General features: G+C 61.6%; 1 protein-coding gene across 1 annotated transcript in view; it reads left to right on the top strand.

The window, feature by feature from the left end:
• The first annotated feature begins 456 nt into the window (after positions 1-456).
• The window catches only part of KIF21B (kinesin family member 21B), a 33735-nt gene continuing 8358 nt past the window's right edge, over positions 457-25833 (top strand). The window contains exons 1-28 of the mRNA XM_087828883.1: positions 457-525; positions 10680-10902; positions 11084-11266; positions 12723-12872; positions 12952-13086; positions 13201-13368; positions 13456-13571; positions 14038-14233; positions 15150-15339; positions 16009-16072; positions 16176-16394; positions 16731-16821; positions 17236-17329; positions 17560-17751; positions 18091-18290; positions 18886-18993; positions 19256-19324; positions 19681-19913; positions 20022-20169; positions 20342-20533; positions 20627-20728; positions 21772-21937; positions 22019-22169; positions 22343-22400; positions 23100-23305; positions 23386-23460; positions 23550-23663; positions 25149-25187. Coding sequence (XP_087685009.1) covers positions 485-525; positions 10680-10902; positions 11084-11266; positions 12723-12872; positions 12952-13086; positions 13201-13368; positions 13456-13571; positions 14038-14233; positions 15150-15339; positions 16009-16072; positions 16176-16394; positions 16731-16821; positions 17236-17329; positions 17560-17751; positions 18091-18290; positions 18886-18993; positions 19256-19324; positions 19681-19913; positions 20022-20169; positions 20342-20533; positions 20627-20728; positions 21772-21937; positions 22019-22169; positions 22343-22400; positions 23100-23305; positions 23386-23460; positions 23550-23663; positions 25149-25187 — 3923 coding nt within the window. The 5' untranslated portion in view covers positions 457-484. The remainder of the gene's footprint in view (positions 526-10679; positions 10903-11083; positions 11267-12722; positions 12873-12951; positions 13087-13200; positions 13369-13455; positions 13572-14037; positions 14234-15149; positions 15340-16008; positions 16073-16175; positions 16395-16730; positions 16822-17235; positions 17330-17559; positions 17752-18090; positions 18291-18885; positions 18994-19255; positions 19325-19680; positions 19914-20021; positions 20170-20341; positions 20534-20626; positions 20729-21771; positions 21938-22018; positions 22170-22342; positions 22401-23099; positions 23306-23385; positions 23461-23549; positions 23664-25148; positions 25188-25833) is intronic.

Raw genomic sequence — 25833 nt, 5'->3', positions numbered from 1 at the left:
AGCCTCTGCCTCGCTGTGACCTTGGGCAGTTCCCTTCTCCGCGTCCCAGTTTCCTCATTTAAGACACCGGGTCCCCCCAAGGCCGAGGCTCCTGCGCGGCCCGCAGCTCGCCACACGCGGCCCCTCCGCCCGGGGGTCCGGCTCCCGCCCGCCCCCCGCACGCGGGCGGAGGCGCGCCAAGAGGTGAATTTAAAGGCTGCAGCCCCGCCCCTGCTGAGGGATCAGGCTTTTGATTGGTGATCCTGGCCGAGGGCGGGGCTGGGGGCGGGGCCGGGGGCGGGGCCTGGAGCGGGCCGGCCCCCGCCCGCTTTGTCCGCCCGGCGGGGCGCGCTGGTGGCGGCGAGGTGGGCGGTGCGCGGGCGGGAGGTGTGTGCGCGGTCCCCGCCGTCCCCTCCGCGGCGCCGCGCCTCCCGCCGCCGCCTGGGGCACCGGCCCCGCGGACCCCCGCCCCCGATCCACGCCCAGACCCTGGCGCGCGAGGGCCATGGCCGGCCAGGGGGACTGCTGCGTCAAGGTGGCCGTCAGGTAGGGGCCGGGGCGCGCGGGACTCGGGCTTTTGTGTCGCGCGGGCGCGGGGCCGCTGGGTCCGGAGCGTGCGCTCCCGGAGGAGGGGCCGCGAGGACCCCGCCGGCTGCTGGAAGGGGGCTTTGTTTGGGTGGCATTTTCGGGCCCCTCTTGGGAGCCCTTAATAACCCGAAAATCGAACAAACAAGGAAATCCGGTATTTCACACCCAGCCCTGGCCCAGGCCGAGCGTCTGTGTGTTTCCTCTTCGCCTCCCCACGGGGCTGCTGTCTCATACCGGGATGTTGGGGGGAAATGTCCCTTCATCCACCCTCGCGGGCTGGCTCCGCGCGCCGGGTCCTGCCAGGCCGGCAGCACCCCGCCCGGGGGGCTGCAGACAAAGATGGGCGCAGGGCTAGGACGGTGCCAGCCTCCTGGGGAGGCACAGACCCTGCTGGCCCTGTCCCAAGCAGGGGGGGGGGCTGGGGACAGGGGAAGGGGTGTACCTGGGGCTGCACCTCGGAGAGGCCAGGAGGGTGTGCCTGGGGCTCCTGGCTGCGGCTGTCAGCTAAAATGGATCAGGCAGCCCTGCATCTGGGGTGCCAAGTGATGTGTCCTGACCTTTGAGGTGGGGAGAGGACATGGCTACGCCGGGGAGGGGTGCACGGCTGCAGGGCAGGGACACTGCAAAGTTGAGCCATCCCAGCCTTTTGTTGGGTGGAGACCCCGTTACACCGCACCCCCGCTCCGTGTTCTTGCTTTGGGTTTGCCCCTTTGAGAGGGGCCTGTGGGTGGGGGAGTGCCAGTCCGGGACTGCTGGCCCCGAGGCAGGGATGGTGGGGAGGAACGTCCATCCCTGCCCAGCCCTGTGTGGTGAGTGGGGGCCTGGGGGCCAGGTCTAGGGTGGGTCCTCTGAGGCAGGTGGCAGGTGACCCATATTCCAGGAGCCCAAGGAGGTCACCTAGACAGGGTCAGAGCCGACTATGGAAAAGTGCCCTCCTTTCCGGCCCAGGGCACGAGCCCCCAGCCACCTGGCTAGCCCTCAGCAGCCCAGAGAGGAGGGGGGACTGCTGCTCAGGCTCTGGGTTCAAGGCAGGGAGACTGGGGCGCCCCCAGCCACGTGCCAGGCTGCGCTCAAGCATCACTCTTGCTGGCCCAACAGACAAAGGGGAGCCCGCAGGTGCCTGATGGGCTGGCGGGCGGGCGGGCGGGCGGGGCCAGGCTGCTGCAGGGCTGACTTTGCAGCAGGAAGCGGTGGAGGTCGGGGGAGGGAGGTGCCCTGGCTGGGGGTGGGAGTGAGAAGCGTAGCGTGGCATCTGTACAGATTGGGGGAGTCCGAATGCACAGAAAAGCCCCCACCCAACAGGAGCCAGGGCTCGGAAGGATGGGGCTTAGGGTGCCCTCCCATGAGGGCTTTCCTTTCTGGCTCCATCTTGCAGGAAAGAACCAAACAAAGCCCTCTCCCCACGTTATGGTCCCCAGGCTGTACTGGGGCATGGCCAGGGCTGGGAAAGCCCCTTGGGGTTGGCACTTTGTGTAGTGAACTGAGGAAGAGCTGGTGTCCCCTCCCCACCACCACCACCAGAAGGTCCCTGGGATGCTTTCCACAGAAAGGGGACCAGGCCCACTCACTGCACCCCGGCCTTCATTCTTTGGGGTGACTGGCCTCAGCTCTGCTTGCCGCTCAGATGGCCCAGGGAGATCAGAGTGCCCCGCTCCTTGCCCTAGCTGCAGATTGGGTGGAAGGGTGGGGAGATTTGAGCAACAGAAGAGCCAGGTTTCAGAGCTCCTGGAAGGTGAGGGTCCGCCCAGTCCCCCCTCCCGCCCCAGCAGAAGTGCCCAGCCTGGCATACGCCAGACCTCAGTGGGCAGCGGGCTGTGGAAGGCAGACAATGCCTGGACAGAGAGCTGAGGATGGGACCAGCTGTCAGGGAGAGTACCTCGTGCTTCTGGGTCCCCTTCTGGCCCCCATACCCACCCCAGGAACCTCCTACCCCCCTACCCCAAGGGGTGGGCTGGAGTGGACTGGGAAGAACCAAGGGCTTGGGATCACTGAGGGCCTGCCCAGCACCGGGAGCAGCTGTCTCTCTGACCCTGTGGAAGTCCTTCCTTGTATCTGACTGGACTGCTTTCTGACTCCCCATGAGAATAACTTGCATGAGCCCTGGGTCCAGCTCTTGGGACAGGGAGGCCAGGCCTCTTGGGGGGGGGGGGGGGGGCGGCTTTTACCTGAGGTGAGAAGTGCTCCTGGCCTGTAATCTCCATGGGACCAGGACCAAAGCTGCTGCCTGCAGATCCCTGCAGGTAGGGAAGGCCTGGGCTGGGGAGAGCCAGAGGGGAAACTTTCAGTACCTGGGCTGTGGGAAAAGGGGAAGGTCTAGGTATGGGCCAACCCCCAAAGCCTCACTCCAGGCCTCCCTGGAGTCTGGTCCCCCTGACCCTGAACCCATTGCACTGAGAGATTGCCAGCTAGCCCTGCAGTCTGCCTGTCATCCCTCCATCAATTAGTCCCCTGGCCGGATAGGGACCTAGAGCTGGCCTCCACCTGGGGGGACACGGGAGAGAGGCAGCCTGAGCTGTGTCCAGCCCCTGGGCCTGCCTAGTAGGGGGAGAGTGCAGGGGGCAGCTGCTAGGAAATGCAAGCTAGCAGAGTTAAATTGGGGAAGGAAGCCAATCACATGGTGTGTTTACTTAAGACCCTTCCAAGCCCCCAGCTCTGGGTGCCCCCACAATGAGGGCCGCCCTCAGTGTGGCCTGACCCCTCCCCTTATCTCTGCCCGGTTTCCTTAAGCTTCCTTCCTTCGGTCTGCTGGGGAGGGAGAGGTGCCTGGGCCAGCCCCACAGCCTTCCATGAACACATGGACACTACAGGGTGGAGCAGGGACTGGAAAGGAGATGCAGGAGCACCAGCCAGGGGCCAAGGGACACCAAGAGGTCATACCTGCCCTCTCCCACTTGGGTTCTCCAGCTGCTGTTTCCCTAGTTCCTGCTACTCTGAAATCCTCAATGTCTGTCTGAATTTTGAATCAAGAGGACCCGTGACTTGGGACAGAGACCGAAGAAGAGAGAAACAAGTGCGTAAGGGTGGGGGTACAGAGCCCAAGCCAGTCGGGGCCAAGCAATGTCACCTGCATCCCACGCTGACCCCAGCAGGACCTTCTGTGAGCTGTGGTGAGACCTGAGCACTTGGGGGTGGCCTCCTGCTGCAGAAACAGGGCTTATGTCATCGCGAGGAAGTGGACTGTAGTAACCACAGGCCCCGGAAACCGTGTCCCCTCCCCCACCCAGCAGCCTGCCTGATTGGATCTCAGCTTTTCAAAACCTCCAGGGAGTTGGGGTGGGGCCAGGGGAAGTGCCAGTGTGGCAGTGTCCTGCCTGACACCCCTATTCTTACAGCTGGGGGGCAGTCAAGGGTGGGGCTGGGCCATGGGCCCCTGTTCTGTTCAGGTCTGGGCCTCAGTTTTACCCACCACAGAATGGGAACAGCTGGTCGACTTCTCAGTAATTGATAGGCATAAAATGTTAAAAAACAAAACAAAGCAAAGAAAGAGCCCTGCCTTGAAGTGAACGTAGAAGGCGTCTGGTTTAAGCTGTAGTAACTGCCAGGTGAAACACAGAAGTCACCTCCCGCCCAGTCATCGGTCGATCTGTTGCGGGAAGCCACTGTGAAAAAAAGGACATTGGGCCACAGATGGCTGAGCACCGTCCTTTACTGACCCTTCCTCTGCACCAGGCACGGTGCCCCCATCACCCTGGGGGAGCCCCGAGAGGTACCCAGGTTATCCCCGTTGCAGAGGGAGGAGCTGACCTTGAACCCAGGGCACCCTCACTTCCAAACACACATCTTCCGCATGTTACTCTCTGCTGTGAGTCTCCGTGTCTCAGTTTCTTCAAAGGCCTGACCGTGCCCGTGGGGAAGCACTTAGAAGGCAGACCGTGCTGTGCAGACGTGGTGAGGCCTGGTGGCCTGGGCTTTCCCTGATGGAGTTGCTTGGCATGGGGGCAATCTGTCCCCACATGGTCCCAGCTCCTAAATGCCCAGCTCCCTCTTGTGTCAAAGGGAGCATCTCCTTTCCCTCAGACATGTGTCTCCATCCCCATTACCGAGACTGAGGCGTGGGGACTGGGGACCAGGGCCGATATGGCGGGAGAGGCCAGCGCCCTCAGCCCCTGGGCCTGCCTCGTAGGGGGAGGGGGGAGGAGGAGCCTGTTGCTCTGCATTCCTCCACAGGGACAGTCCCCAGGGCCCAGTCCCCACGAGCTGTCCCCACCAGATGCAGATGCTGTCACTCCTCTGGGCACTCAGCTCAGCCGACTCCAAAGCTCTCTGTCTCCCGGGAGGTCATGGGAAACCCCTGCCAGATGCCCTGAGATGGGGGTGGGACTGGGACTGGGATGCTGGAGCAGAGCTGAGCTGGGGGTCCCTGAGCTGGGCTCAGCGCTCCCAGGCCCCGGCGATGGGTGGCCCTGTGGCTGATGGCAGGCTGGGGGGGTGGGGGGGTGTCCAGCCCAGGACAGGGACTGGCCCCTTCTCTCAGCTCCTCCTCACATCCCTGCCCCCCACTCTGCCGGCTGCTTCTTCCCCTTGCCCGGCTTCAGCCTTTCTGGGGGTGCCCCCCTGAGGGACAGCTGAGACCCTGACGCCCTGGGGGGCCATGGACAAGGCTCTCCCCCAGGAGGGGTTAGGGTCACAGTCCTGAACCCCAGTAGCCCTGAGTCAACACCCAAGGCTCCCCCCACACACAAGTTTTCTGGGAGTGTCTGCACCTCGCTCTGTGCTCTCGGGAACATGGTCGATGGGAGAGCCCAGGCGGAGAGGGTGACCGACCCCTTTCCTCAGGCCTGCCAGGGCCTCCTTAACCCATGCCCTTTGACCCCACAGTACAAAGCCTTCTTGTTGGGGCTCAGAGCCAGCTCGGTCCTTTCTCTGAGGGCAGTGGGGAGTATCTGAGAGGCCAAGAGAATGCACAGAGGGGGGCCAACAGGACCCTCTGGCTGCCACCGAGCTCTGTGGCTCTCCCCACACTGCACCTCTGCAGCCAGCACCTCAGAGAGAGTCTCACCCCCTGTTTTAGAGAGGGCGGCCTCTGTGGGACGATGCCTTCTCTGGGCTAAGCCGGTTTAAAGCCCCTGGTGTCTGCGAGCCAGACTCCCCTGGGAGAGCAGGGATCCTGCTTCCAGCCGCCTCTCCAGGGCTGGCCGGCTGCCAGGGGAGGAGCGGAGGCGGAGGCGAGGCCGGGATGCTCTCTCCGCCTCAGGAAGCCGTCGGGGCAGGGAGCAGCCTCCCGGTTCTGGCTCCAGGCTCCCCTCCTGGTCCTGGGCGCTGCTGATAGAACTGGTCCGGACACCTCTGAGGGCTCAGTTTTCGGCAGCCACCCTCCCCGCCCTGGTGTGCAGGTCGCCCAGTGGGGCAGCGGGTTCCGCAAGGAATGGTTCGAGTTTCATCTCCACTGTGTGGCTTCTCCAGCTTGTTGGAGACGCAGCAAAATAGGGAAACGCATTGTACAGGGTTGAGCTAACACATTACAGGGGTTCGCTTCCACAAATGAGCTTGATACAGGTTCTCAGAAATATGAGTGACCTCCGTGACTCTGACTTCGAGGAAGACTGCAGACTGCCTGGCACCCCTCCCAGGGTTAGCAGTGTGCAGGCAGGAAGCTCTGTCCGCTGGCTTATCTGAATCCCTCCTGCGTGGCCCAGTTCCCCTTTGATCTGGGTCCTCTCCGAGCTGGACCGTGGCAGGTCATGGCGTGGCTCGGTGACTCAGTGTGCCAAGCGGACCAGAGGTCACGAGGCTGCTCCGTGTCCCTGCCACGTGCACACACACACACACACACACACACACACACACACCCCTTCACCGTGGAGCTTCAGCAGCTCAGCTCCAGGCTACTGGCGGGGAGGGGAGGTCCTGGCCCCCAGGCAGCCTTTGCTCTGTCCCTCAGGCTTGAAGGCAGCTCACCCAGCACCAGGCCGATGATGACCTTCCTCATTTCTCTGTCCCTCCTGGGCCGTCCCACTGGCCTCTGGAGCTCCCTTTCAGGATTCAGAAGGGCATTAAGGGTCCCATAGGGGAAAAAGCAGATGGGCTTCTACCCCCCGTGGCTTTTCCCCAAGGGCCTAGTTGGTTATTTGGGCCACCTGAGGGGTGACTCCAGCTGGAGTCTCAGGTTCTTTTCCAAGCCCCGAAGTCCCCGAGGTGCATCACACATGTGGAGTCTCCCCAACTCTCCTCCTTGAGTATTTGGAGCGGATGGCTAGTCAGGGTGGTCTGCCTGAAAGATCTTGTTATTTTGTAGCTATGTGGCCTCAAACCCAGTTATTTAATTTCTCTCCGAGCCCTCATTTGTAAATTCGGGGCAAAAACACCCACCTTTCACTTAAACGATTTTTGTGTAATGCGCTAACGGGTGCAAAGCGTCCGGTACAGCGTCCTGCTCCCCGAGTGTGATGGCTTAAGTAATTGGGGACATTGAGGAAGCTGAGGTGTACGGGGCTCCAGGTACCAGCAGAGAAAGGCGTCAGGAATCAAGACCGTACTCCATCACTGTCCCGGTTCATCATCGCAACATCACAGCCATCACCTCGCAGTGAGAAATGAGGCTCTTCCTGGGCTGCACCCTTAGGAGCTCAGGGTCCAGATTTGGAGGCAGGTCGGTTAGAAGACAAAGGAAGGGCCCTTGCCAGCTGATTGGATGGGACTAATTTCACCTGAGAAGCCAAGCAACCCCCCCAGGAACCCAAGGTCACTGGGCAGGGTCTGGGGGACCTCGATCGGCTGTCTTTGTGTGTTGTCACTAGGGATGGGGTGGGAGCGAGGGGAGCTGGCCCCGTCTTCCCCTCCTAGCGAGGAGCCTGGTGCAGGGCTCTGGGCACCCTTTGCAGAGGGCGACTTTCTCCTTGGCAGTCGCTCTGCCTCTGCATCCCCCGGCCGCCTCCTCCCGCCTCCCTCTGCTCTCCTCCCCTCCTGCCCTGTCCTCCTGGCTCCCTGAGGTTTAAGGAACCGCTGAGCTCAGCCTTTCCTGCAGGCTCCGAGCTGGGGGGTGGGCCCTGAGCGTGGTCTCACCCCCTCAGCCTGCTCATTTCTCTGTGGTGGGGGATGGATCTGAGGGCAACTCCCCACAGCACCCAGCTCCCGCTCAATTGTGAGCAGAGGAAGCCCAGGCCCGCGCCAGTGCCAAATCCTTCCTCTGAAAAGCTCCGGCCCTTCATCTGCTCTCCTGCCCGGCTCCCACCGCGCTCGGGCTGCTCCTGCCAAGTGGCAAATAGACCGGGCTCTGTTCTGGGAGATTCCGGGCCTTTCTGAGCAGGGCTGTCGGGCTGCCTCCCTGCAGGCAGGACCTCGGGAAGGGATGGAGGCCTCGGAGGGGTGGGGCTTGGGGGAGATGCCTGAGAGGAGATTCAGGAGGTCCCTGGACCAAAATGAGACTGTTTGGTCCATAGAACTTTATTGACAAAGGCAGGGAGCAGACCCACAGGCCGCAGATAGCCAATTCGAGTTTTTTAAACGTTGCATTGAATTATAATTTATTGTGATTATGGAGTTTTTTCATGGCCCCCTTAAACTGTGCTCTTGAGGTCCTCACCCTAGTCCTGGGTCTGGTCCCCAGCTCCTTGGGTCTGTCGTTTCTTTGGGTCACCCTGGACACTGGCTCCATCCTCTCTGGATAGTGGGTTTTGAAACCCCAAGCTCAGAGCATCACTTGGGAGGTCGCCTGTGGCGGGCGCCGGCCCCACACGAGTGCAGGAGGCACCCGTGGACCTTACTTCCCTTTCTCCAGCTACTCCTCGAATCCCGCTCCTGGGACTGGCCTCTCTCCCTCATCCAGATCAGCTGCTGTGGGAATTAGTGACTCACCTGGGCCGTGTCTCTGTCTCCCAGCTGCACCCTTTTCTCCGGATAAAATTGCTCACCTATCTGCACCCTGCAATGCACCCCAGTGCATAGCATGGGCCAGTGTGGGGCTGGCTGGCTCTCTCTGACCACATGAGATGGCTGGGCCAACGGAGGGTCCCGGGGTGAATGCCTGACGGACCCCACAACCCCCAGACACTAACATCCCAGGGTGTCCTGGTCCACGTCTCCTCCCAGACTGCTCTCCTGCTCCTGGCAGGCCGGCTCCCTGGTGGCCTGGGGCTGATAGTGATTCGTCTTACTGACCGTCTCTGGTGGGCAGGCCGCAGCCCCGCCCCCTGCTCCCAGGGCCTCCAGGGACCCTGATTCAATTTCCTCCAATCACCAGCATTGCCATCTGCCTGGGGTAATTAAATGGTATTTGAATTGGATCCAGAAATTCCATTGAAAGCAGCCCACGTAGTAGGGAGGGCGTCTGCGGGAGCTGGTGCTAGGTGGTGAAGCCTACCCAGGCCAGACCCCGTTCACCTGGGAGCACCTGGGCTCCGTGGGCAGGAACAGTTTGGTCCCGAGCCTCACAGGCAACCTGAGGGCCAGAGCTCCAGATCCTGCCCGGCGCTTGTGCTCAGTGCCATGGCCCTGCCATTCATCCCCATGGCACCCCCTTTCCCCTCCACACGCTGAGCCCCACCCCTTGGCCACACGTTACAACAGGGTCATTTAAGAGGCCTCAAATGTACGGCCTGGGTTTGAACCCCTCTGCCCCTCCTGTTTGGCTGGCAGGGCCTCTCTTATTTCTTCTCAGGCAAATGGCGGTAGTTGGTGCTCGGACTGTGCCTGGCACATGTAGCATGTGTGTGTTCGCTTTGGCTGCCACTGTCACAGTGGGCGCAGGGGCATTTGCTGGCCCTGACGTCTGACTGGCTGGTCAGGTGTCTGGTCTGATTGGCTAGAATCAGCGACTCCCTTCCCAGCAGACACCAGCGCAGGGGCCACCGAAAAACTGGGCTCTAGATGGAGCTGGTCCAGAACAGCTGGATGGGGTGGGTGAGGGTGGTGACCTCCTCTGGCTTCCATCCTGTCATCGTCCGGGAAGGGATGGCCCTGACCTGTGAGGACCTGTTTGTACCTGAGCAAAAACGCTTCTGACGAACCCCAGGCCTCCATCTGTGGGAGAGCTGGGCCTGGAGTACCTGCCACCACCACCAAGCATGCCTAGGTCCTCCCCCTCCCCAGTCCTCACAGCACAGCACAGGGAACAGGCTCAGGTGAGCTCACCCTGGCCTGGGGAGGGGCGGGGCTGGGGCAGCCCAGGGCAGGGGCAGGATGTCGGGGAGCCCTGGCTCTGTGGCCAGGCGCCCCTGGGCCCCGGGTGGGTGCTGGCCGAGACCTCTCACTCTCTTCTTCTCTGGGTAAATGTTGGCTTAGGGAGCTGGAGCCCAACAAGCAGCTCATTGTGAGCGCCCAGCTGGCGGCGAAGAGCTGGCCTGCAAGAGCCCGGGGGCAATAGCGCCCACCCCATCCCCCCTACTTTAGGCATTTGGGAGGTGCTCTCTGCCAATCCCTCTGCACATGCTCACTGACTCACATCTGGTTGCCATGGCGACATCGTCATGACAATGGCTGCTTGGAAGAGTGGGGAAAGCAGTGGCTGGATGGAGAGAGCCCTGTCCAGAGCTGATGCCCCCCTCAGCCCTGATGCCACGTTTCTTTCTTTGTCCAGGGAAGCTCCCCCTGACCTGGATCTGGGATGTGGGCCCCTCCTGCGGCTGGCCTGGGGTCCCTTCTAGAGGCCCCTGCCTCCTCAGCAAGCTTTGCCTTGACCTGGTCCTGCGGAACTGAGCCCCTGGGAGCCGCTGGGCCTGTCCCTCCTGTCCCGGTCCTGGTCCCTAGCTTTGCTGGGGCTCCCCGTGGAATCAGGAGCATGAGCTCAGATGTCAGCCAGACCCGAGTTTGGCCCTGTCACGTTCCATTACTCAACCTGGGGCCAGTCATTTAAACTCTGCGACCTCAGTTTTCTCATCTGTAAAATCGGGCAAATAATAGGTTGATAGTGAGGAATGCCTGGATTCACGTACGAGATACTTTCAACAGATCCGTATAGAGTGCTCGGCAGTGTTAGCAGCTGCGGTTTCCGGTGGTGTCAATGTTATTATTATTGTTGTTGTTGTTGTATTTTTACAAAAGCTGCCTCAGTCCTGGGGGGGCCTAAACTTCCTTCTTTCTCCTCTAGCTTGTGGGTGCTGGAGGGGGCGGGGGGAGTGGAAGCTCGGCTGGGAGACAGAGCCGGGGGCTGACCAGGGCTCTCCTGTTCCCGGCAGGATCCGGCCGCAGCTGTCAAAGGAGAAAATCGAGGGCTGTCACATCTGTACCTCTGTCACCCCGGGGGAGCCCCAGGTGCTGCTGGGGAAAGACAAGGCCTTCACTTATGACTTTGTCTTCGACCTGGACACCTGGCAGGAGCACGTCTATGCCACCTGCGTGCGCAGGCTCATCGAGGGCTGCTTTGAGGGCTATAATGCCACCGTGCTGGCCTACGGGCAGGTAAGCCCACACCCACCGTGGCCACGCCAGCCCCAGCGATGGGCGAGAGCTCCACCTCGAGGCAGCTGAGATGCAGCTGCAGGTGTGAGGACCCCTCAGAAGAAAGGCTGATGCAGCTTCGAGACCAGGGCAGGGCGGGGAGATGGGGGTGCTAACACCTCCTTCCCTTTTCACAATGCAGACGGGGGCCGGGAAGACGTACACCATGGGCACTGGCTTCGACACGGCCACGACCGAGGAGGAACAGGGCATCATCCCGAGGGCCATCGCGCACCTCTTTGGGGGCATCGCTGAGCGCAAGCGACAGGCACAGGAGCAGGGCGTGCCCGGGCCAGAGTTCAAAGTCAGCGCTCAGTTCCTGGAGGTACCGTGGCCTCATAGGGTGGCAGGAAGAAGGCTTGGGGACTGCAAGACCACAGAAGTTGGGCTCTCCTCCAGGGAAGTAGAATGAGCCTGGGGAGTCATGGAGGCAGCTGTAGGTGATGAGTTCCCCACTGCTGGAAGTATCCAAGTGAGAGCTGGAAGATTCCTGTGTCAGATGGGTCTTGAGTCAATGGGGCTACAGGGTGTCTTCACGCCCTGACTGACTCTCAGTGTGGACGCTCATTAACTGTGTGACCTTGGGCAGGTCATTTCAGGGCTCTGCACAGTGGGGTGACAACACATTTCCTTAGAGGCTTTAAGAGGCTGGCATGTGGTGAGAACTGTGGTTCTCTCTCATCCTTTCGGCCTCCCCAGCCTCAGCCTGCCCTGCCCCTTTCAGGCGGAGGTCCTCCCTGACCCTCTGAGTCTTCTCAGACCCCAGGAAGGTGTTTTGGTTTTTTTCCTTCTGGACTTTTGCTTCTAATACAGTGACTGCCTCTGTGTGTGTCTGTCTGTCTGTCCCACTGTTGTGAATCTATATAAGCTTATCTCTTTGTTTCCCTCCTTTCCCCACCCCGTTGCCATGGAGGTCCCCAAAGGGCAGGCCAGTTCCCAGAAACCCCATGTCAAAGGGTGAACCACAAGGGGTTAAATGATGCCACAGACAGACACTGTGGCACCCACATCTGCAGCAGTCCCTTTCCTCTTCCCCTTCCCCTTCCCGTGGGTATTTCTGTCCCGTTAAGGCCATCAAAGCTTCGGATGTCTGAGGACCGCAGCCTGCCCCTCCCCCTGCAGGATTCTGTTGGCTGCTGATCCAGCAGCCGGGTCCCTTTTCCCGCTCCCCAGCCCCAGCGCCCTACCTGGTGAGCGTCCCAGCCCTTCCGCAGATGACACTTTCCCTGCTAGCAATTCCAAACACAGGTATGTTCGAGGCCAAGACCATCTGAAATGGGGTGACTGCTCCTGGCCAGGTCCCGGCCCATGATGGTCTCCCTAGGCTCTCCCCAGGAGTCTGGGCCACTTTCTCTCCTGAGTGTAGGGCACACAGACATGTCCCTGCCCACTGTGAGGTTGTCGTCACCTGGACCCTCCAGATCAGGGTGATGCTCCCGCAGTTCCCACCGAGCTCTGCTTCCTCTCCCAAACTGGGGACCACATCTTGGTCATATCTTTACCTGTATCTGGGACCTAAGTCTCCTTGTCCCCTTTGGGTCCCCAGCCCTCTGCTGGGGAGCAGCCTCAGGATGGTCCTACCCAGGGCCCAGCTGCCCCCATCCCTGTCCAGGAGGAAAGTCATGGAACCCAGAACCAGAGGGGACCAGGACTGGCCAGTGAACCTCCCAGAACCTCAGTTTCCACGTCTGCAGAATGGAGCTGATTTATAGACATGAGAAAGCCCCGGAGCCCCAGGCCACGGCCACCTGAGCCCAGCAGCTGTCTCCTCCCCCACACAGCTCTACAACGAGGAGATTCTGGACCTGTTCGATGGCACCCGCGACCCCGACGCCCGCCACCGCAGGTCCAACATCAAGATCCACGAGGATGCCAACGGCGGCATCTACACCACAGGCGTCACCACCCGCCTCATCAACTCCCAGGAGGAGGTGAGCGGGCACTGGGCGTCGGGGAGGGCAGGGGTGGCACCACGGCTGGCCAGGGACTCACTTCCGCCTCCCTCGCCAGCTGATCCAGTGCCTGAGGCAGGGCGCCCTGTCCCGCACCACGGCCAGCACCCAGATGAACGTGCAGAGCTCCCGTTCCCATGCCATCTTCACCATCCACCTGTGCCAGATGCGCGTCTGCGCCCAGCCTGACCCGGTGAGGAGCCGGGGGCCCAGTGGAGGGCGGCTCCTGAGGGTGGAGGGGGAAGGAGCCAGGTACCTGGAGCAGCAGGTGCGCCGGGCCCGAGTCAGCAGCCGCCTCCTGCCGCAGGTGAACGAGGCCGTGCCTGGGCTTCCTGAGAGCGCAGCGCCCACGAGGGAGTATGAGACGCTCACGGCCAAGTTTCACTTCGTGGACCTGGCCGGCTCGGAGCGGCTGAAGCGGACGGGGGCTACGGGCGAGCGGGCCAAGGAGGGCATCTCCATCAACTGTGGCCTGGTAGGCACATGGGAGGAGGTGCGGGTGGCTCGGGGCTGTGCTGTCCCTCCCCGAGTCCCTCTCCAGTGCCGGGGTCTCTCTTCACAGTTGGCCTTGGGCAACGTGATCAGCGCCTTGGGGGACCAGAGCAAGAAGGTTGTCCACGTGCCCTACAGGGACTCCAAGCTCACCCGGCTCCTCCAGGACTCGCTAGGAGGCAACAGGTACCTGGCCAGCACCCAGAGGGGTGGGAGGTGGGGCTTCCTGCGGAACAAGATGTGAGGTGTGAGTGTAAGGGCCCCGGGGGCAAGGAGACCTCCCGCTCTGGGCTGTGTTGCAGAACACAGGTGCTTTGACCTTTAGCCAGTATGGTGGGACTCAGTTTCCTCATCTGCACCACAGGGGGGGATGGTCCCTAAAGAAAGTGACAGGGCCCAGATGGGGTAATAGATGGGAAATGGTGAGGAGATGCAGGGCCATCTCTCTGGCATTGACACATCAAAGCCTCCCCATCACTGACAGCAACCTGCTCTGTCGATGGTCCTGGTCCCCACGTCCCAGGTTCTGCCCTGTGAAGTCCAGGTCCCCAGGCAGTGGGGGAGGGGTGGAGCAGGAGCTCTGCTCTGAGGCCATGCTTCTGGGGAGCTGGCTGGGCCCCCCGACACTCACTTCACCCTGCTGGCACCCCAGCCAGACCATCATGATCGCTTGCGTGAGCCCCTCAGACCGGGACTTCATGGAGACACTCAACACACTCAAATACGCCAACCGAGCCCGAAACATCAAAAACAAGGTGGTGGTGAACCAGGATAAGACCAGCCAGCAGATCAGCGCGCTGCGGGCCGAGATCGCGCGTCTGCAGATGGAGCTCATGGAGTACAAGGCGGTGAGCTCGCACCCGGCATGCAACCTGCGTGGCCCGGGCCTGGTGACAGGATAGATGCTCTGCTCAGAGTTTTCATGTCCGTTGTGTTGACCAGAGGAGATTCCTAGACTGTGGCACAGAATCAGAATAGTGGATGGGACCACAGGAATAGTCCAGGGTGCTGGGTGGGGTTAGGGGAGCTGGAGGAGAGAGTTGGCCCTACTTCCTCAGGTGGTCAGGGAGGACTTCATGGAGGAGGAGTCCTTTTACCTGGAATTTGAAGAATGAATATCGGCAAAGGCAAGTGGAGCAGACATTGTAGGATGTGAACATTCCATGTATAGGCCACAGGGATGGAAAAAATGGGTGCCTTGTGGGGTGCCCGATTCCATGTGACTAAGGCAGAAGTCCGTGGCCTGGATCTAGCACACACGTGGGTTTTGGTTTGACTTGCCCTTGGTTTTAAAAGAATGTGACTTAGTCATATTTTTTTTTTTGGAAGGGGTAGTTTCCATTTTGCTTTAAACATTTGAAGATGTTGCAACACAGGGCACTAAGTTGACTAGAGAGACATAGCAGCTGCCCCTTTAAGACTGAGTCTGGGACTCTGTTTGCTCCAATCCCCACCACTCCCTGTTGTCTAACACCCAGACTGACTTATTCATTTCTGCCGACTGCCCGGGTCCCCTAGGGTTAGAGTCTGTGCAGATAGGAAGGTGAACTGTGGAGAGGAAGGTCGAGGTAACACTGTGGGAAGCCTGCGATGGCTGGTCACAGACTTCGGACTTTTCTGTTGTCAGGGGAGTTGTATAGGGTTTCTGAGGTTGGGAGACAGGAGCCGTGTTCTAGGAGCCCTGGGGCAGGGGCTGGAGCACTGTCCCCCCTCCTCCCTGGGAGCCCTCGCACCTAACTGCTCCCCACCCGCCCCTCTTCCCAGGGCAAGCGAGTGATCGGGGAAGACGGCAGCGAGGGCTACAGCGACTTGTTCCGTGAGAACGCCATGCTGCAGAAGGAGAACGGAGCCCTGCGCCTGCGGGTGAAGGCCATGCAGGAGGCCATCGACGCCATCAACAGCCGGGTCACCCAGCTCATGAGCCAGGAGGCCAGCTTGCTGCTGGCCAAGGCCGGTGAGTCGGGCCCGCAGGCCGGCGCAGGGCCCCAGCGGGCTAGGCCTCCCTCTGCACCCCCAGCCAGGATGTGCCAGCGGATCAGCTCACAGATCGATTCACTCATGTGTTTTTTTCCAATTAATTTTAACTTTTTTTAACGACAAGTGTATATAAAGTGGAAAGCTAGACCTTTCTCCCTGGACTCCACCCGCCTCGGTCTCCATTTTTTTTGCGCCTCTGTGAGCAGCTCGGCGCACGTCTTCCTGGGAACATTTCCTCCCAGGACCGATGTACATTCCCACATATTCACGTGTGTGCTGGGAATATATACTTTTCCCTTTTCTGTAGGTGTGATCACATGTCCTATGACTTCCCCTTTCCACCCAGCATCATACTTTAGAGACCTTTCCGTGATAAAAGCTATAAACTGCCTAATTCTTTTAAGCTGCCACGTTCCATCTGTGGTGGTGATGGGTCAGGTAGGGTGACAGCCTTCTACCGAGAGACATTTGGTGTGTCCGGTGCCTCACCGTTACCCACAGTGCTTGGACATACCTGTGCCCCGGACGAGTCTCTCTCTGGCGCAGATTCCTCTTTGGAAAAGGCCCTGTGGATGACCCTGTGGGAGGCCCAAATGCAAGGCCACGAGTTAGAGCTGAAGGCGCTTTTGTTACTTGTCCCCCCCAGGTGACGGCAATGAGGCCATCGGCGCTCTGATCCAGAGCTACATCCGGGAGATCGAGGAGCTGCGGTGAGTGAGCCCTGCACACCTGAGACCTCGGGGTGGGGGTCACCTTGGCCAGGCCAGGTGAGGGGGACCCGGCTAACCCAGCCCACCCACTCCCTCCCCACAGGACAAAGCTCCTAGAGAGCGAGGCCATGAATGAGTCCCTGCGTCGCAGCCTCTCTCGGGCCTCGGCCCGGGGCCCCTACTCCCTGGGTGCTTCTCCGGCTGCCCCGGGCTTCGGGGGCAGCCCAGCCAGCTCCATGGAGGACGCCTCCGAGGTGATCCGCAGGGCCAAGCAGGACCTGGAGCGGCTCAAGGAGAGGGAGGTCAGGCAGCGGAGAAAGAGGTGGGTGAGCAGTCACCTGCCCCAGCCAGAGGGTCTCTCCAGGGGGAGGGGCCCAGGGTTACCTGGGGACTCACTGAGCAGGCTGGCCCAGCCTCTTGGGCAGAGGCCACCTGTTGGAGGAGGGAAGTGGACAGTCCCAGGATAGCCGGGGGTGGGGGCAGGCGCAGGGGCTGGAGAAGAGCTGCCAGGCTCTGCAGAGCGGGGACCCGTCCCATCCTGTGACCTCTGGGCAAGACATGCCTCTCCCCGCCCAGCCCGCCAGCCCGGCCCCTATCCTGGGCATGTGCTCAGGCAGGTTCGGTCCCCTCACCCGGCCCACACTTCTCTCCTGCACAGCCCAGAGAAGGAGGCCTTCAAAAAGAGGGCGAAGCTCCAGCAGGGGAACAGCGAGGAGACCGATGAGAATGAAGACAACGAGGGAGAGGAGGTGAGCCCCCCTCCCTCTCTCCCCTCCTCACACCCTCCCCTCCTCACATGCACCCCCGTTCCGACAGGTAGGACCCCATCTTCTGTGCGCAGAGAGGAGGGGCTTGGTTGCCTCCTAATGTCTCTGCCTGGTTACCATGGTGATCTCCATCCCTCAAGCCCCCACCTCATCCCAGTGCGGGTGGGGGGGTTTCCAGGGAGCTCTGCTAAGGCTGCTGGGGGGACATGGGAAGTTCCCTTCCAGAACCGGGGTGGGCACAAGGGGCCCCAACTGTGACCACCCCATTTCCCACCCTCCTGACACACCTGCTGGGATGTCTGGACCAGCCTCTGCTTTGGGCGCCCCTCCCCGGAGGTGGGTCCAGCTCCTGTGAGGAGGGACCACCAGCCCCCCCTAATGGTGCTTGGTGCCCAGGAGGAGGAAGACCCAGAGGAGAGTGGCTGTGAGGAGGAAGACTCGGGCAGCGAGGAGAGCCTGGTGGACTCAGACTCGGACCCCGAGGGGAAGGGTGCGTGTGCCTGGGTTGGGAGCACAGCAGGGACCAGCACGCCAGGACCTCTCACCTACGCTTGCATTTCGGGGGCTGCTCTTTAAATGTGTTTTCTCATCCGGCAGCACCTGCCCACTGTGGGATTTGTCCTTTCCTCCAACCTCTGGTGGCTGGCCAGAGGAAAGCCCCCAGCCCCCTGCCCGCTCCTTGCCCCGGCGCCCTGGGTCAGGCCGGTCTCTGCCCCGCAGAGGTGAACTTCCAGGCCGATCTGGCCGACCTGACCTGCGAGATCGAGATCAAGCAGAAGCTGATCGACGAGCTGGAGAACAGCCAGCGGCGGCTGCAGACGCTCAAGCACCAGTACGAGGAGAAGCTGATTCTGCTGCAGAACAAGATCCGCGACACGCAGCTGGAGCGCGACCGGGTGCTGCAGAACCTCAGTGAGGCCCCGCCCACCGCGAGAGGCCCCGCCCACCGCCCCGCCCACCGGCTTCCAGGCCCCGCCCCTTGCTCGCGGCCCCGCCCGCCGCCCCACTCCAGCTCCGCAGGCCCTGCTGGCCCCGCCCCTCTTCCTCCCATGCCCCGCCCACTGTCCCGCCCCCTGCTGGCCCCGCCTATCTGCTCTCATGCCCCGCCCACTGCCACCGCCCCTCTGCGGGCCCTGCTGGCTCCGCCCCCTCCTGCTCCCAGGCCCCGCCCACCGGAGCAAGGGGGGGTGTGGCTCCCCCCAGGTCATGGGGACCTGACCCTGAGGGCCACCTCTTTCCTGCCGCCCCCAGGCACCATGGAGTGCTACACCGAGGAGAAGGCCAACAAGATCAAGGCGGACTACGAGAAGAGGCTGCGGGAGATGCACCGGGACCTGCAGAAGCTGCAGGCCGCCCAGAAGGAGCATGCACGGCTGCTCAAGAACCAGTCTCGCTACGAGAGGGAGCTGAAGAAGCTGCAGGCCGAGGTGGCCGAGATGAAGAAGGCCAAGGTAGGCGTCCCGGGGCACCGGGCGCGGGAGGCCGCCCAGGGACCCGCTCCCCGCATTGGGCAGTCATTACTGTCCATTTGGACCAGCTGGCCCGGTTCTCCCTGGCCTGGCCCTGGGTGCTCGTCCCTAACCCTAACCCTAACCCTAACCCTACCGCAGTAGAGCTGAGGGTCTCCAGGGGGGCCCCGCTCGACACTGTCCCCTGTGGGATGCTCCATCACCACTGTCTCTGCACCAAGGACAGTAAGGACAGTTGGCCCTGAACAACAATGGTTTGAACCACGCCTTCCACTTATACGCAGTTTTTTTTTCAATATGGTAATAAGTAGAGTAATAACATTTTACTCATTCTATTTACTTGGTTGTGTGACTTGAAGTCACTTTTCTCTCTCTGGGCTCGCTTCCTTGTTTATAAGATGGGAGTGATAACGCCTGTCTTGCATGGTTGTCTCGAGCCATAGGCACCGTTAGCGCAGCTGTCGGGAGAAAGTGCTCCGTCCGTATCGGCTCACTCGCCTCCAGCAGCCTGGGCTGGTCCTGGTTGTGTGTGGGCACCGGCTTAGTCCTGTCCCGCCGCCCCCTCTGCCCGTCCCAGGTGGCCCTGATGAAGCAGATGCGTGAGGAGCAGCAGCGGCGGCGGCTGGTGGAGACCAAGAGGAACCGGGAGATCGCACAGCTAAAGAAGGAGCAGCGGAGACAGGAGGTGAGGGCGGCCCCGGTGGACCCCGGGCCCTGCAGGCTCCTGTGTGTTCAGAGGAATGAGCCCCAGTGAGGGGCAGGAACTTGTCTGAGGTCACCAGCAAGTGGGGCCAGAACCTCAGGCTTGCAGCCCAGGACTCCTGGCCCATGATGGGGACTAGAGGCCAGGGAACTGCCCTTGTGGAGGGGAGGCCCAGGCTTTCCTACAAGTCAGCCAGGCCTCTGCCACCCAGCCCTGAATGTGGACCCTTTTCTCCAACCCGCAGTTTCAGATCCGAGCTCTGGAGTCCCAGAAGCGACAGCAGGAACTGGTTCTGAGGCGAAAGACCCAGGAGGTGAGTGAGGTGTCTCCCCAAGCAGCCCTTTTTGGATTCTGCCAAGCTGGGAACCAGCGAGCGAGCAGCCTGGGGCCCTGGCTCTCTCCCATCCAGCGGATGCAAGGCATGGCCTGGGCTGAGGCCGGAGGGCAGGCTACAGGCTCTGGTCCCACCTTTAAAAAAAAAAAAAAAAAAGTTCTCTCTTTTGTGTTCATTTCACAATTTCACAACAAACAGAGCCCCCTTTTTCAGTCCCAAGCCCAAGCCTGGATGAAGGCACCCCTATATTCTCCTTTCCTGGCCCTTCCCCCAATCTGGGCATTTTCTGGACTCTGGGTACCCTGCTCACTGGGTCCTCTCTCCATGGCCCCCAGGTTTCTGCACTGAGGCGCCTGGCCAAGCCCATGTCTGAGCGGGTGGCGGGGCGTGTGGTACCTAAGCCACCCATGCTGGACTCTGGGGCTGAAGTGTCAGCCAGCACCACCTCATCGGAGGCTGAATCAGGGGCCCGCTCTGTCTCCACCATTGTGCGCCAGTGGAACCGAAAGATCAACCACTTCCTGGGGGACCACCCCGCATCCACAGTCCACGGCACCCGCCCCACCAGGTGAGGTGGACCAGGAGGGGCGAGCCTGGGCGTGGCCCAGTGGCGGCCGGTGGCTGTCAGCTCCTCCAGGTGGGGGCCCCACCCAACCCCGTTTGCCTGTGTCTCCAGAAAGAAGTTCCAGAAGAAAGGGGCCAGCCAGAGCTTCAGCAAGGCTGCACGGCTCAAGTGGCAGTCCCTGGAGCGGAGGATCATTGACATTGTCATGCAGAGGATGACCATCGTCAACCTGGAGGCAGACATGGAGCGGCTCATCAAGGTGGGCCTGTCCCCCCGCCCCCCCAGTCTCTTCCAACTTCTCCTGGTCCCCTGTCCCCTGCTCTTCATGGCGGCTCTGGAATCCAGAGTTGCTGGGGGTCCCCAAGAGGTTAGGCTGGGGGGCAGCTGTGGGCAGGGCTGGACAGCACCCTGAGGCTTTCTCCGCCCCCCAGAAAAGGGAGGAGCTGTTCCTCCTGCAGGAGACTCTGCGGAGAAAGCGTGAGCGGCTGCAGGCCGAGAGCCCGGAGGAGAAGGGGCTGCAGGAGCTGGCGGAAGAGATTGAGGCGCTGGCGGCCAACATTGACTACATCAATGACAGCATCTCCGACTGCCAGGCCACCATAGTGCAGCTGGAGGAGACCAAGGTGCTGCGGCGCCACCTGGTGGGCGGAAGCCAGACCGGTGCGGGGGTGGGGTGGGCAGCCCTGTGACCAGGGTTCTCTGCCTCCCCGTCCCAGGAGGAGCTGGACTCCACAGACACATCGGTGGTCATCAGCTCCTGCTCCCTAGCCGAAGCTCGCCTCCTGCTGGACAACTTCCTCAAGGCATCCATCGACAAGGTGTGCCCTAGCTCGCCTCCTGGACGCGGACCCCCGCAGCCTGGCTCCTCCGATCCACGTCACACAGGCTTGGGCAAGCCGCCTCACCTCCAGCCCCTTGTTTCAGGCTAGAAAATGGGGCTGATGACAGACATACCAAGCCTGTGGCTTGTTTTGTGGCTTTAACGAGATGACACATGCGAGGGGCTTGGCCTGGTGCCTGGCTAGTAGGTACTGGCCCAGGCCCATCCAGAGCAGGGCTGGGCATGAGTCTGCTGGAGGTGGAGGGCAAGTGTGAGTGTGTGGGGCAGCCGAGACAGACAGATGGACAGACCACATTCCACCCAGGAGGGTTCATGCTGGGACATCAGGTGTCCCTGGGCATCTTGTGCTGGACAGAGATGGCCAGAGGGTGTGCTTCCTTGCCCTGGGACCGGGATCACCTGGCGTGTATGCAGTGCAGCTCTGGATGGGGTGAAAGCCTCTCCCCCCAATTCCTCACCCGTCCACAGTGGGCTCTCAGGTCCACTTTGTATCTTCAGGGACTGTGCGAGTCAGCTCTGGCTGCTGTGACCAAGTGTCACCGGCTGGGTGACCTGAACCACAGAGATTTATATCCTCATAGTCCTGGAGGCTGGATGCGAGAGCAGACCTCTCCTCTCCCTTCCCTGGTTGCCCCCTCCACATATTTCTAGTCTCTTCTTATAAGGACACCGGTCATATGGATTAGGGCCCACCCTAAAGACCCCAGTTAACTTAATGATCTCTTTATAGACAGTCACATTCTGAGGTCCTGGGGGGGCACAGCATCAGCATATAAATTTTGGGGTTACATTTCAGCCAAAACAGAAGTGTGTCTCAGGTGACTTCCATGAGCATGCATGTGGGGAAAGTTAGGGGTGCCTGTGACATCTCAGGTCTGTGACAGACACAGGGTGATGTCTGGGAGTTATGGGGGGCCCTCCAGGGCATCTCACTGGGAGCAGATGGTGTGAGGGCCCTTGACGGGGGTGCCCATGGCCCCAGGCTGGAAAGGATCACCCAGGCCTGCTCTCTGCCCCCAGGGGCTGCAGGTGGCCCAGAAGGAGGCCCAGATCCGGCTGCTGGAAGGACGACTGAGGCAGACAGACATTGGGGGCTCCTCCCAGAACCACCTGCTCCTGGATGCCCTGCGTGAGAAGGCGGAGGCACACCCCGAACTGCAGGCCCTCATCTACAACGTGCAGCAGGGTAAGTGGGGTAGGGGGTGGCATGGGCCTCACAGCTCCTGGGGTGCTCCTGGCTCCAACCCTGGGACCCTTGATTCCCCAGAACTCCACCAAAACCCGTCTGATCCCAGTGGGCGAGATGCGGGAGAGAGGCCTCACTCCTGGGACCTTTCACATCCTGATCCCCCTCTCCGTCCCCCAGAGAACGGCTATGCCAGCACCGATGAGGAGGTGTCAGAGTTCTCCGAAGGGAGGTGAGTCCCCACAAGGGAGTGAGAGGCAGCTCAGTGTGCACCTGGGGATGGGGGGAGCCCCAGGGTCCAGGGCCAAGTCTGGATTAGGGGTTCTCTGGGCCCCACGAGTCTGGGTCCCAGAGCACTGGGGCGCAAGCTCTCGGGGTCCTGAACTCCCTCTGCTCCTTCCTTAGCTTCTCCCAGTCGTTCACCATGAAAGGTTCCACCAGCCACGATGATTTCAAGTTCAAGGTGAGCCCCATTGGAAGGCAGATGAGGCTACGGAGGGGCCAGCCTCCCCAAGCCTGGTCCCCGCCTCCCGTGGCTCTGCTCTCACCCCTAAGCCCGACCCGGTGTTGCCTCCGGCTGGGATGGAGGTCCAAGAAGGATCTAGCCTAGAACTGGAGGGGGTGTAACCTGGTGCAACCCATTATTTTTGAAGTGGGTAGAAAACGGGAGAAGTAGCTGGAGCCACTTGTTTGATGACATCACCATAGCCAACGACCCCACTTTCAAAATCTCCCTCTCCCCCACCCCAGACCTGAGTCAGGCTGACCAGATCGCTGGTTATGATACACACAGCTTGTTGATCACCAGCAGCTGTCAGTAGTGAGGGGCTTTGCGGATCAGCGAGGGTGCAGTTAGTCAGCTTGAACCAAGAAACTGGCTTTATGTAGAGAGAATTGTGCAGGGTTTGAGGCACACTGATTGGGCCGGTGAGCAGCACAGAGGCTCACCGGGGTGTGCTCTGCTCACAGTCCAAGTAAGGGCAGAAAATCCATGTCTGCTGCTTTGAATTTTCCAGCAGCCTTGAGATTGGGTTCTGGGTAGTGTCTGGTGGGTCCTTTCCCGGGATCCTCTGCCTCAGGCCCAGGCCGCACCCCCCCCATGACTCCCTGGTCACATGTCACCCGTGTGGGAAGTTGGTCCACCCCGGTGCTTCCTTTGCAGGGCGAGCCCAAACTGTCTGCCCAGATAAAGGCCGTGTCCGCCGAGTGTCTGGGGCCCCCGCTGGACAGCTCCACCAAGAACATCACCAAGTCCCTGGCCTCGCTGGTGGAGATCACAGAGGACGGGGTGGGCCTCTCCATCCGAGACCCCTACTACCGGGACAAGGTCTCACGCACCGTCAGCCTGCCCACCAGAGGGAGCACCTTGTAAGGAGGGCAGCCAGCCGGGCGGCCGGCCAGGGTGGGCAGGGAGCTGGCCCGAGCCTCACTGGACCTTTCTGTTCCAGCCCCCGGCCATCCCGAGGCACCGACACATCCCCTCTGACCCGAAGGAAGTCATACGACCGAGGGCAGCCCGTCAGGTGAGAGCGCGATCCCGTCCAGGCCGTGGCAGTGTGAGTGGCCGTGCTGTGGTCACTAACAGATGCCGCTCTCGGTCCCCACTCGCCAGGTCCACAGATGTGGGATTCACCCCCCCCTCATCCCCTCCCACTCGGCCACGCAACGATCGCAACGTCTTCTCCCGTCTGACCAGCAATCAGAGCCAAGGGTCGGCGCTGGACAAGTAAGAGCCAGGCGGCCGGGGAGACTCTTCGAGGGGAAGGGAGCCTGTGTGCTAGTTGCGGCTGTGGGCAGGGCTAGGGCAGCCGGACAGCCGCTGGCCATTCCCCTTTCTGACTATGGACCTTTCTGTTCCCTGATGAAGCTGGGACCTCGGAGAGGGCAAGCAGAAAGCCACAGGGTCGGGACGGGGGAACTCAGGCCCCCCAAGGCCTCCCCAGAGCTGCTCTTGACTCCTTGGCTGACTCCTTGGTTCTCTGGAGCCCCTTCCTCCAGCTTCAGCCAGCCCCCCCCGCACCGCAAATGCTCAGACAGGCCCCGCGCACTGTCCCGGCAGAAAGAGACCCGATTAGCTTCACGCGGTCCGCTCAGCTCACCCCACAGGTGCAGCCCCTGCGGGCGGGATGGGCATTGACAGTCCCACGTGGCACCCGCCCTCACACACGAGATTTCCTCTGAGCCATAAGTCAGCCGTGAGGATTGTCTGCCCCACTTTACAGAAGAGGAAATGGGGCTCGAGAGGCCTGAGGGCCTTCACCTAGGAAGGGCCAGAGCTGGCCAAGGACCTGGGGTGTGACCGCGCCGACGTGTGTCCGAAACAGGGGGACTCTGCCTGGGGAAAGGGGACCTGTCCTCCACGAGTTCCCCTTCACACTCCCTGTTGACTCCGTCCTGGCATCTCCAACTCACCCGGCCCCTAGAAGTCTCTCTCCTGGGGGTGATGAGGACAGTGCTGTCCTCCAGGCCAGAAGGTGTCCTCTCCACGGAAATACCCCTTTCTGGGTCAACTTATGCTCCTTCCCTGGCTCAGGCTCCCATTCTGCAGGGAACACACTGAACCTGGCCTATGCCAACCAGGGTGCCCGCCCCGCGCCCCCCCCCCCCCCAGCGCCTTCACAGTCTATGGGGCCCTTTTTCGGAAGCAGTGGGGTGGGTCTCTCACCATCCCAGCCTAGCGGTCGTCCAGTCCTGGGTCCCATCCAGGGGGTCATCCAGACCTCGGTCTTGTCCAGGGGTCTGGGTCCTGGGGCTCATTCGAGGTGCACAGCCCCCTCCTGGGCATGTCCCCATGGGCTCTCCGGGGCTCTGTAAATAAGTCGGCCGCTGGAGTTGCTGGAGCAGCCAGCTCCCGGGGATGGGATGGGCAGGTCCCAGCGTTGCCAGGTGGGGCGGGTGCCCCCAGCCTGTGCAGCCGGAGGGCTCAGGAGCAGCACACAGCCCAGCAACGGTCTCCCCCAAGTGTGGGGCTGGTGCCCCCGTCTCCCTCGGCCCCCTCATCCTACCCTGTTAGCCGAGGGGCACCCCCAGCTCCCAAGCCAGCCCGTCCCCACCTCCTACCTGCTGCCCCTCAGCGCCTCATCCCTCTGCCTCCCTCCCTCCGCCCCCTCGAAGAAAATAACCAACTGCCCTCTGACCTCCCGCTGCTGCTGCTGCGCCCCTGTGTGTTCTCACCCTCCCCCTAATCCAGCTAATTTTCTGCCCTCCCCAGGTCTGATGACAGCGACTCCTCTTTGTCGGAGGTCCTGAGGTACACGGACGTCTTCGTATTTTCCCCAGCGCTTTCTCCTCTCTCTTCCCGGCCCCTCCCGCCTGCACCCCCTGTCCTCGGCATGCACCCCTCCTCTCCACACCTCCCCCTCCTGCCTCTGGTTCCTCCTCTCAGGGTGGCTGCCTGGCCCCTGACTGGGCCGACTGGCTGGAGCTGGGGGCTCGGGGAGGGGCGTGCAGTTGCTTGTCACAGGCCCTGTTCTCTTCTCCCTTGTCACCTGGGTCGGGGGTGCTGAGCATGGAGCCTGGGGTTGGCCGGGGCTGGGCTGAGCTCTGCCCAGGAGCGTCAATGGCAATGCTCGGGGTCCCTGTGACTTGCTCACTTTGTGCCAGTGCATGCAAACTTAGACCTGGGCACAAAGACCAGGGGTGCCGGGGGGCCCTGTCCCCCAACCAACCCAGCACAGCACCGCACCCAAGGAGCGCGTCCCAGGACCCGCTGGGCCTGAGCAAAGGGCCACAGCTGGGCAGAGAGCTCCCGCCTGCCACCCCCCGCCTCACTGTGGCCCCATCCTGGGTGTTGGCCAACCTGCAGACTCTCCCAGGGGGCCAAGACATCACCCCACAGGATGCTAGCCTGCCGGCCTCTCACCAAGGAGGGTTAGGCATTTAACATATTGCCTACA

This window comes from Miniopterus natalensis, chromosome 21, assembly GCF_054644295.1.
Source record: "Miniopterus natalensis isolate mMinNat1 chromosome 21, mMinNat1.hap1, whole genome shotgun sequence".
In the NCBI taxonomy this organism is placed as follows: Eukaryota; Metazoa; Chordata; class Mammalia; order Chiroptera; family Miniopteridae; genus Miniopterus; species Miniopterus natalensis.
The sequence above is the reverse complement of the archived record's forward strand: the minus strand, read 5'-3'. Positions and strand labels throughout refer to the sequence as shown.